Genomic DNA, 12,500 nt, shown 5'->3' on the forward strand with positions numbered 1-12,500 from the left:
GTGCTACAGATCATGATGGGAGGGATAACTTCCCTTGGCAAACAGGACACAGTAGTGTGTCGATAAGCCAGCTGGAGGAGATGTCCTCCTGGGGCTAAAAGCAATAGTAACATCCACCCCTAGGGGTCAGCTACACTTAAGTGGCAATATACTACACCATATATATATATATATATATATATATATATATATATATATATATAGCTGTGTGTGTAACAGCTTATCATTAGTGGCCAAAGTTGTTACAATTTCACTTTATACTAAGATGGAGATACCTACAAAGATATCAACGTCTGAAGAATACAAGGGCATAGCTGTGTGGTAAGAAGCTTGCTTCTCAACCACATGGTTCAGTCCCACTGTGTAGTACATTGGGCAAGTGTCTTCTACTATAGCCTCGGGCCGACCAAAGTCTTGTGAGTGGATTTGGTAGACGGAAACTGAAAAAAACCCATTGCGTGTTTGTGTGTGTGTATGCACCCCACCAACCTCTGACAACCTGGAGTTGTGTGTTTACATTTCTGTAACTTAGCGATTCAGTAAAAGCAAACAATAGAATAAGTACTAGGCTTAAAAGAAAAGTACTAAGGTCTATTTCTTCGACTAAATATTCTTCAAGGCGATGCCCCAGCATAGACGCAATCCAAAGTCTGAAACAAGTAAAAGATTTTTTAAAATTCGAGTATATATTGACCCGATCTTCTATTATATTTCTGTGGAGATATATGTAACAGCAGAAGACAACTGAAAATAGCTCTACACTCAAAGTTGTCAAGGGAATTAACTAAATCTAATGCGTTTCGCTTTGACATAGCAGAGCCACTTTGAGTTTTCTCCCTTACACTTTAACTACCTGTGTAACTTTGTCTAAACACTAAGTTTTAAAATTAAATAGCATACTTATGATCCAATCTTACGACTCAAGACATTCCGATCGAGCCAATGCCAGATTGAAAAAAAAATTCTTTTTTTTTGCTTCTTGTTGTAGGCAACATTATCTGATGTATTTTTCGTTTTTAAGCCAGATGTGTATAATTTGATAGAGAAAGTAATCTTCAAGTGTTTTAAGTGAAATCATTTTGCTATATCTATCTTACATGGCCAAGCTAAACGCTTGACTCAAATCTACTGCTGTTGTTTAGCCCCAGGTCCGTCCTGTTTGACCAGATATACAATCAAAGGCGTTCCAGCTATGACTTTTTCAGTGTGTGTGTGGGGGGGGAGTAAGAAGCTTGCTTCCCAGCCACTGCATGGCATCTTGAGCAAGTGTCTTCTAGTATAGCCTCAAGCCAACCAAAGCCTTGTGAGTGAATTTTGTAGATGGAAACTGAATGAAGCTCGTCGTGTGTGTGTGTGTGTGTGTGTGTGTGTGTGTGTATGTGTATATATATATATATATATATATATATATATATATATATATATATATATAATGTCTATGTTTGTGTGTCTTTGTGCCTATGTTTCCCACCATCACCACTGCTCGACAACTGGTGCTGGTGTGTCCCTGTAACTTACCAATTCAACAAAAGGAACCAACAAAATGAGAACCAGGCTTTAAAAAAGTAGGTACTGAGGTCAATAGATTTGACTAATAATTCTTCAAGGCAGTATCCTGCAGGGCCACAGTCTAATGATTGAAACAAGTAAAAGTTAATAGATAAAAGAATGCCAATGTGAAAAGTGGACATTAAATGATGATGTATATCCATGACTACATTATCAAATACACTTTTTTTATATTTTAACCCTTTGTGATCTTTGTCACTTATATACTATAGAAACCAGGTAACCTGGCATATGTGGCCTAGGGTTCAAGAAAAATTTTTTAAAATAAAAAACAGTAGTCAGCCATCACAAATAAGTATGGTTTGATGGCCTGTTCCATGTTGTTCTTACTTATTTTAAGTCGCTATATAGTTGCAAACAGACAGATATTTCTCAGCTCTCATCACCACTGATTCAGAGGTGTGACAGCTGAAGGGAGAGAGGGCTGCACTAGCACTTGGTTGGTACCTGTTCAGCTGAGTAAACAAGTAATAAAGTGTCTTACTCATGGACACACTGTCACCTAACCCAGGAACTGAATGTGATCTTATTATTATGAACCAAAGACTTCAACCATTAAGCCATGCACCTTCACTTGGATAACATTTGTAAATGTTCATACCTACAACAATACAATTTTGTACATCTCTTCATTGAGCCTCCCATCACTACTTCAACAAAGCCAGTAAAGTACAATGGTATCTATCCTTTACTGAGGAAGTTCAATAATACCAGAACATGTTTAGAGTTTTCTTCCATACTTCACTAAATTATTAAAATAATATTAGTCAATGTTGTCTTTTTCTTAATGCATAAATATTTCTAATTAGATCTTTTAGGCTCAGTGCACATTTATCTCTAATTAGTGCATACATAGAACACAGGATAAAACACAAGACAGAAAACTGAACAGTAAAAGAGCCATAAAGAAGAAAGGATACATGGGCACATTAGGAAATGTGCTGGTGAATTTTAGGAAGCATGGAATTTTTGAAGGATGCGGTATCCTGACAACTGATGTTGGTAGTTTATTCCATGCTCCAACAATTCTGAGCATGAAAAAATTTTCCAAAAGTCATGGGCGCTTAGATAAAACCCATGCTTTGATAAACATGTCACAAACTGGTGCAAGGAATTGACAAGCCCCAATTACAGTGAAATGCATCTGGTGTTCTCATGAGCTACCTACTTTCTGCAATGATGTTCACATCACTCTGTTATAATGTGTTTTTAACACAACGTATCTATGAAAAGATTTTCTCACACAAATACCATAGCATCAAGCCTTTCAATGGTTTACATTTACATTTAGTATGATACACAGAAGGTGACTTGTGAGTTAACTACACAACCATTATATCCCTGAAAACTTGGTTTCTGGATTCACTTGTGCTACCATCAGTTATATTTGATGAGTTAAAACAGTCTGTGTTACATACCACAATATAAACAAGACATTACAAGTGAGCCTGTATTGAGTAAACTTTTAAAATGTACAAATATTAACAACGTTATTTCAAGAAGCAAAGCAATTATTGTCTTACTTGTGAATTAGACAGTCCTAATGCTGGTGCAGATTGGCGGCGTTTTGAGCTCTTTTGAAATATCCGTGAAGAACCAGAGGGCTGTCTTGGTGGAATGAGCTGACTCTGGAAAGAACAGAAAAATGATACCATTAAATGGGGAATTTTAAGAAAAACTTTATTTAAACATTTAATAAGAATATATAATTATATATTTTATTTATGTGCCCTTTTAAAGCCTAGCCAGGCTCATGGGCCCGGTTTCCCGGTTTCTATGGCGTATGTGTTCCCCCCTCCCCCCAGCTGGACGGGACGCCAGTCCATCGCAGCTTTACTCAAGAAGCAGGAAGAAAGAGGAGAGAAAGTTGGGGCGAAAGAGTACAACAGGGGTCGCCCCCACCCCCTGCCAGAGCCTCGTGTAGCTTTAGGTGTTTTCGCTCAATAAACATACACAACGCCCAGTCTGGGAATCGAAACCGCGGTCCTCAGACCACGTGTCCGCTGCCCTAACCACTAGGCCATTGTGGCTCCAAATATAATTATATAATTATGACAAATTTCTGTAGAATAACTTTTATATTATATGCACACACACACACACACACACACACACACACATGCACAGGTATGACTAAGGTGCATATGTAGCTCTGTGTAGTCAAGAAGCTTGCTTCCTAACCATAAAGTTTCAGGGCAAGTGTCTTCTATTATAACCCAGGGTCAACCAAAGCCTTGTGAGTGGATTTAGTAGGCAAAAACTGAAAATTGTAAATGTATGTGTGTGTGTGTGTATTCCCTTGTTTTGACATCATGTGGTGGTTGTAAACAAGCATCCCTATGGGGAAATATTATGTTGCTTAGAAATAGGTGAGGGTTGGCAACAGGAAGGGCATCCAGTTGTAGAACATCTTCCTCAATGAATTCATCTGATACATTCAATGTAGACATGATCATGATGATAATGATGATGATGATGATGATGGCCAATGTTTTTGCTACTGAATATAATTGCAATTGCTTTTTCACTGAGTGGCTGAAATGAGATGATTTTTCTCATTTCTGAACTGCATGTGTAAGATGATCAAGTGACTGAGCTTCAGAAAGTAATGAACTGAGAGGAATTTGTAATCAAAATACAACAGCGTCTTTAGCAAAGGTACTGATTACAATGCTATCTTGGTTAAAGAGAGGTGATGAGGATGACTGTACAAAGTTTGTAGATATCCTCTCGAAAAGGGATCTGAAAGCTTAACTGCAAAAAGGAAGGCATGAGATATTGTTGGCTATGTGTTGCTCAAAAGCATATTTTACTCTCCTGATCAACTTAACACAGTTAAAATAACCACCAGGTAAGCAGGCATTCACAAGAAGGTGAATGCCTAGAATGATGATGAAGAATTATTGAGAGTGAAGCACCTCTGAATTACTCTTAAACATTCAAATGGTTGCTTTCATATTTAAACAAAACCAATTGCTCTTCTCCACCACCATCACTCATGTATGGTCTCCAATCATTCTCCTACAGAGTTTAAGTTAAAGTTTAATTATACAGTTCTATATTTAAGAGATGAGGAATTATTTACATTATTTACATTATCTACATGGGCATATGGCGTAGTGGTTAAGAGCGCGGGCTACTAACCCCAAGGTTCCGAGTTCGATTCACGGCAGCGACCTGATTAATAATAATAATAATATAATAATAATAATAATAATAATAGTAACATCGATAGGAATGAGAACCCAGGTTCGAAATTTCCCCAAGACACCTGACGAAGGCTGGAGGGTATATCAGCCGAAACGTTGTGTTAACAACAAACAAGATGAGGACGAATATCCGTCAAATGTAGATAATGTAAGTTTAATTATATCAATGTAACCAGGTTGCAGGCTCCACACTGCATGCTTCCTCAGACTAAAAAAATAATTAATGGTTTCAAAATTTCACAGAAGGCCAGCAATTTTGTGGGGAGCCAGTAAGTTGATCACACTGATGCCAGTATTTGATCCCAGTATCTGACTGGTATTTTATTTTATTAGCCCCAAAACAATTAAAGACAATGTCAACTTTTTGGTGGAATTTAAACTCAGAATGTAAAGAGTTAAGAAATGCAACTAGGTATTTTATTCAACATGCTGCCAGCCTGCTTCCTGAGCTAAGGAATATTTAATAAAAACAAAAGATGCTTCTAATTAAGAAAGTATCAGTTTATCTTGCAGAAAGTTATTCCAGAGATAATCAAAGTTGCAATAATGTAAGTAAAATGGGAAAAAAAACCCACGCATGTATCATTTGGATGGATAAACAGGATCTGATGAGTTAGAGGACTGTTTCATGCTCCAATGTCTGCCTTGACATGGTTTCTATAGCTTGCTACTTTTCCTAACACCAACCACTTTATAAAGTGAGAGAGTACTGGGTACTTTGAGCAATTCACACTAGAAAGTGCTGTGGCCTAGAGGTTAGGGTGTTGCATTCACAATCATAAAATCATGGTTTCAATTCCTGCACTGAACAGTGCATTGTTTTCTAGAGCAAAACACTTCATTTCATGTTGCTCCAGTCTATTCAGTTGTAAATGAGTTTCAGCAACAACTGGAGGGCTAACCTCATGACAGACTGACATCCCATTCAGGAGTGTTTTAGTCTCAGTCACGTATATGCCACTGAAACCAAGCCTTTATGAGTTCTGGGGTTCACAACAGACCTAAGACTAAGTTCCCAATAGTTGAAAGTATGCTGTTATTAAATCTCTAATCTAATGTCTGTTTCCATGTTAAAATTCTTTGAAAGGAATCTGCAAAGGGATAAGTATCTTGCAAAAGATTTTCTCTTGTAAAATCCCTACTCAAGTCCTCCTAATCCCTACTCAAGTCCTCCTAATCCCTACTCAACTCCATTGTATGTTCTATTCCCTAATACCCACTTTTTCATCCATTTAACAGCTCATTGATTCTCATTACATATTGATGCTATATCTACTGTTTATATCACTTACATCTATTGACACTGTTTATCATCATCATCATCTTTCAACATTCATCTTCCATATTGGCATGGGTTAGAGCTTCATGCTCTGTCTACTTCAGCATGGTTTCTAAGGCTGGGTGCCCTTTCTCATGCCAGCCACTTTATAATGTATACTGGGTGCATTTTTCAAGGCCCCGACACTAGTAAAGATTACCTGGTAACTTGCAAGGTTAAAAGCTCAAAGTGGCCAGTATAATCAAAGGAGAAGAGAGAAGGTGCAATAATTCTTGGAAGGGAGATAAGTGAAGATAGAGTTATAGTTATGATCGGATGGTCGTGGAGACAGAAACAGAGTAATAGTGTAGTTAACGTTAGTTCGTCCATTGAAGTTCTTATAATCTTTCCTGCAGATCGAGCTCAGTTATTTCTGCTGTACAGTATAATGCACATGACCCGTGCACAGTATAGTTTCAGCTTTGATCTTCCAATCTATACAGAGACAATATCAACACAGACATAAGCGTCTTCAACCCCCTTTCACTAAGGCCTCTGGCAGTTAATCATACATCTGTACATGCATGCACAAGCCTAGAGAATTAAAAAAAAAATTTTTTATGGAAGATTGACTACTGACCACTCATACAAGTCTCCTCTCAATATATCACTGACGTTATTCAAGTCAAAGATCGCCTACGTGGGCCACTACAGTTTGGCACTAGGAAATGGTTACAGGTATTGTTGTCAGGTGCCGGATGAGATAACACAAGGCACTTTGCCCACCTATTTTTGCATTAATTCCAAAAGATGACAGGCGAAGTCAACTTCGGCAAGATTCTTGGAGCACAAAGAAGCAAAACAAATACCACTAGGTATTCTATCCGACGTTCTGACAACTCAGCCAATTCACTATGTTTTTTAAGTTGTAAACAGAGTTTTGTACCGAAAAGCCCAATATGCTCTCACATACAACACCGCTGGCATTAATATGATTACGTAGGCAGCAAAACTGACATACTTTATTATAATTCAGAACCAGAAAATACAGTTCAAAACTGCCCTAACAACATTTGACGTGAATAATTTAATCTTCCTACGAAGCGAATGTATTAAACAATAATATCATCGTTAAATACACTCACTGACTTCGGATTTCAAATACTACAAGTCATAATTAGAGAAAGGTCAAGGTCACTATGATGCAGGTAATGAAACAAGAAATTTAAAATAAAAAGTAATTAAAAATAAAACAGAAATAAGCCCGTGTAATTTAAGGCGTATAAATCTAGTCAACTTGAGTCGTTTCAATTACCTCTTTTAGGTTTTGACCTTGACTAGGATTAATCAATTGATGTTAGCGTTATCATCTTAACAATCACCACCACCACCTTCAACATCATCAACAACAGCTCAATAAATTTTCAATATCCATTTATTTCACTTGACGAAAGATAAATTAATTCTTGTTTTTTTTTTTTTACTACCAGCTAAACTAAACTAATAGACCTATGTATAGATTCTCGTTGGCTGATTTCACAGACATTCTAATTAACACTGCAGTAATAACCAAGGATAGGACCATTAATCACATTGTTTATATTTATTTCAGGCATTACCGGTAAAAAAATATAACAAATTCTAATCATTTTCACGGCTGTTTCCATCCTATAGATGACGAAAATATATATAAAAGTTTATGTCTAAATAACGAATTACTGAATTAAAAAAAAAAACAATAAATTTTTAAAAAACTATAGACATAATCCCACCTTGCAGAAAGAAAAAAGAGAAAAAGGAAAGAGGTTCGACGTATTTACCAAGACCTTAGTTGACTTAAAGAAAGAAGGAAAATTTTAAACCAAAATTTATTTTTGAAGTTGAGAGATCTAAGATGTAGGGGAAATAACTCAAACTACACTAAACTATTACTATAGGATATTTTTGCTAAAAGATTAGTGAGAGGAGGAACAGAAAACCGTGTCGGCTTCGTTGTATTTTTTTCTAAGATTGTTAGTGGGAAAAGGGGCGAAGGAAACACGAATCTTAGCTTATCCTCAGGACAAAAACCTGCAACTGAATGGGCTCTGCTAAAAACAGTCAAGCACCAAATGGTGATGACAAATTTGGTAGAGACAATTTAATGAACCACCATAGATAGCTGCTGCTGTTTTACTAGAAACAACATGGCACCTTGGGCAAGTGTCTTCTACTTTAGCCCCGGGCCAACCAAAGCTTTGTGAGTGGATTTGGAAGACGGAAATTGAAAGAAGCCCGTCATATATATATAAATATATATATATATATATATATATATATATATATATATATTTCGTATGTGTATTTCGTGTGCAAGATTCTTGATGTGGATACCGGCATAATGCCTCTCCCAAGGTTTAATTGTGTGTGTATATATATATATATATATATATATATATATATATATATATATATATATATATATATATATATATATATATCTGTAGTAGTATACATATCTATTTCACAACTGCTTGAATCAAATTTCATGTTACACGTACACACAGACACACACACACGTGTATTTTGACACCTCTCTATCAAAATTCCGTTGACTATGTATATAAACCACAAACCTACCCAAACTACTAAATAAACTTCAAATAATCACAGCAATTAACAGAAATCATTTAGAAAGACAACAGTTGTGATTTAATTAACTATTATAATCGGTTTCTGTATAAATACCACATTCTTTCACCAGTTGTGCATATATCTACAACAAAGAACTATTGCAATCGTGGGCAAACTGCAGCGCATAAAACTTTCCGAATGGCATCTGTCATTAAAAATTACCCTAATTCTTTTAGTAGTGAGGTCCATCTGATGATGAGCCAGCTCACATGCAGCCCACTTCTCAGAATAGGTTATCCGGGCTTGATCTATTGCAATACATAATAGTTTCAAATTTTGGCATAGGGCCATCAGTTTTTTTGAATGGTACTTACTTCATCAACCCCAAAAGGGTGAAAGGTAGAGTCAACCTTGGCTGTGTGGTAAAAGGTTCGCTTCTAAACCACATAATTCTGGGTTCAGTCCCATTGTGTGGAACTATGGGCAAATGTTTTTTGCTATAGCCCTGAGTCAACCAAAATCTTGTGAGTGAATTTGGTTGATGGAAATTGAAAGAAACGTACAGTTACCTTCCCTGGCGGCATACATATACATTCCTTGCAAGCTTATGTATGTCCTCAGCAGTCATGGCCCATGTTTCACTGCCATGTAGCATGGCTGTTCACACACATGCGTCATACAGTATATCTTTTACTCTGAGCAAGAGGCCCTTTCTCATCAGCAGAGGTAGGAGCTCTCTGAACATTGCCCAGGCTATTCTTATTCTAGTAAGTTACTCTTTCAGAGCATCCACCCCCTGCTACTGACTTGGTCACGTAGGTAACAGAAGCTATCAACTACTTGTAGTTTTTCTTCCTGGAATTTGACAGAAACTGTTCTCTGCACATCTTCAGTGTTTATAGCACCTGAGCATTTGCCACATACAAAAACTATCTTCCCAGTTAGCCTTCCTTTGATATTGCTGCACCTCTTATGTGTCCATAGGTACATCTTATGGAGTTTCTACCTACACCTTTTCTACAGATTGAGCAGGGCCATCTACCTGAAGGGATTTGTGGTTTGTCTGCTTTCCTACTTATTAAGCTAGGTTGACTCTAAGGCCCTTCGATTCTAATCCTTACTTCTACACCTGAAACTTTTCCTCTAGTTCTGATAGTGATTCAGCAATTAGAGCAAGGTCATCAGCATAGAGGATCTTGAATTCCTCTGTTATTGCCTGCAGGACTATGATGAATAAGGGGCTAAGGACAGATCCTAAGTGGACCCCTACCCCTACTCGGAATTCTTCACTGTACTCGTTGCCAACCCTCACCTTACTGACAGCATCCCTCATGGCTTGCACAGCTCTCACTAACCATTCATCTATCCTTAGTTTCCTCATTGACCACCAGATAAGGGATTGGGGGACCCTGTCAAAGGCTTTCACCATGTCAACAAAAGCCAGGTACAGAGGTTTATCTTTGGCTAGGTATTTCTCCTGCAGCTGTCTTACCAGAAATATAGTATCAGTGGTGCTCTTCCCTGGCACAAACCCAAACTGCATCTCATCTAAACTGACTCTCTCCCTAATTAGTTGGGCTATGACCCTCTCCGTGACCTTCATTACCTGATCCAACAACTTGATACCTCTGTAATTATTTGTATCTAAAGCGTCACCTTTACCTTCATAACAATTGACTATGGTGCTGCTACACCAGTCATTGGGTATGACTCTTTCGTGTATCACCTGGTTAACTATAGGGGTGACTAGGCTATAGCCGACACCGCCAGATATTTTGAGCATCTCTGCAGTGATTCCTGATGGGCTGAGGGCTTTCCCTGTCTTCATATCCTTAATTGCTTTATCTACCAAGGTACTGTCAATTCGGATAGCTGGTTCCTCTGTTGGGTCGCATTCGGCAGACTCTCTTTCTCCCATTCATTCTCTTTATTTAGCAACCTTTCATAGTGGTGTCTCCAAACCTCTCTCTTTTCAGCCTCGTTTAATGCAAGTGAACCATCATCCATGCGGACACATTTCTCTCCTACGACATCATGATTCTCTCTCACACTGCCTTGCAACACGAAATACCTCAAGTTTTTGGTCTTCATGGCACAGAACATTGACAAATTTTTTTCTTGTCTGCTTTTACTCTGGCTAAATAAACCTGTCTCCTAGCTTCCCTTCTGGCAGTCTGAACAATTCCCTGCTACCACTGTTCTTCCAGTCCTTCCAAGCCTGTTTCTTTTCCCTAATGGCCCTGTCAACAACATTGTTCCACCACCACGTTACCTTGGGTCAAGAAGGGACTTTGCATCATCCATAGATCTGGTCAGTGGTCCTCAGCAGGTTGTCCCTGAGAAACCTTCAGTTGTCTTCCACATCATGTGATGCTATATCCCCCTCTATTTCGTCAAAAGTTTCAAGTAATACGCCTATATATACATACATACATATATATATATATATATATATATATATATATATATAAAGGGGTATGAGTGGGTAGGTGCTCGTGTCTCCTTGTCTTGACATTGCATGATAGTTGTAAATGAGTGTCACTGTCATACAAGCAGTGTCATTCATTTCCAAATATTCTGTACATTGGAAATGTCTGGCTATGGGGAAACAGCTTGGAAACAAGTAAGTGTTGGTGACAGGAAGGCCATCAGGTCGTAGAAAATCTGCCTCAATAAACTCTTTCCAACCCATTCATGCTTATAAAAGTCGATGTTAAACTGATGATGATAGGCTTCTTTCAGTTTCCATCGACCAAATCTACTCACAAGGCTTTGATTGACCTAGAGCTATAGTAGAAGACACTTGCTCAAGTTGCTGCACCATGGGACTGAACCTGTGATCAAATGGTTAGGAAGCAAGTTTATCAAACTCATGTCCATATCTACACTGCTCTCTAACTCATTTGAGGGGTCTTGTCTTGAAAGTTACTTGGTGAGCTTGTCAGTGCTGATGCTACATAAAAAGCACTCAGTACACTCTGTAGAAATGTTTGGAGTAAGGAAGAGAATCCGGCCATAGAAATGATACTAAAGCAAACACTGGAACTTAGTGCAGTGAATCTGGCTCACTAGCTCCTGTTGAACTATCCAACCCTTACTAATATGGAAAACACACACCCAAACACACCAAATTGAATATGCAACTGAAAGAGCTACTAATGGTTTCATGCAATTACAATACTTGAAGAGGCATATTTATAAAATGTATCTTAAAGCAATCGCCTTCCTGGCACTTGTGCCGAATGGCACGTGTAAAGACATTCGAACGAGATCGTTGCCAGTGCTGCCGAACTGGCTCCTGTGCAAGTAGTACGTAAAATACACCATTTTGAGCGTGGCCGTTGCCAGTACCGCCTGACTGGCCTTCGTGCCAGTGGCACGTAAAAGTACCCACTACACTCTCAGAGTGGTTGGCATTAGGAAGGGCATCCAGCTGTAGAAACTCTGCCAAATCAGATTGGAGCCTGGTGTAGCCATCTGGTTTCACCAGTCCTCAGTCAAATCGTCCAACCCATGCTAGCATGGAAAGCAGACGTTAAACGACGATGATGATGATGATGATGATCTTTAAATGATGAATACATTTACAAGTACAACATGAGACAGAAAATATGAAGAGAAATGCCAGTGGGATTCAAATCCTGTATCTCTTGTATACTGGCTGTCCCTTGTTACAGATTACTTCATAACACCTCCCAATGACTCAACCCATCAAATGAATATTTGTTAAAGCTTAATTAAATAAGCTAACATTGTTTATTTTCACGCATTTCACATGAGGATCATTAAGTATTTAAGTATTTAAGTAGCAACTCAACAAACCAGTGAACACTTTACTCCATTGTTGTCTA

General features: G+C 38.1%; 1 protein-coding gene across 6 annotated transcripts in view; it reads right to left on the reverse strand.

Annotated features, from left to right (window-relative positions):
- Nucleotides 1–12,500, reverse strand: part of LOC106873354 (E3 ubiquitin-protein ligase NEDD4-like) — a 352,751-nt gene that overhangs the window by 214,894 nt on the left and 125,357 nt on the right. For all 6 annotated transcript variants that reach the window (XM_089347030.1, XM_089347032.1, XM_089347033.1 and 3 more), the window contains one exon: nucleotides 3,093–3,197. In XM_089347030.1, coding sequence (XP_089203156.1) covers nucleotides 3,093–3,197 — 105 coding nt within the window. The remainder of the gene's footprint in view (nucleotides 1–3,092; nucleotides 3,198–12,500) is intronic.

This window comes from Octopus bimaculoides, chromosome 2 (assembly GCF_046866305.1).
Source record: "Octopus bimaculoides isolate indiv1 chromosome 2, ASM4686630v1, whole genome shotgun sequence".
NCBI lineage: Eukaryota > Metazoa > Mollusca > Cephalopoda > Octopoda > Octopodidae > Octopus > Octopus bimaculoides.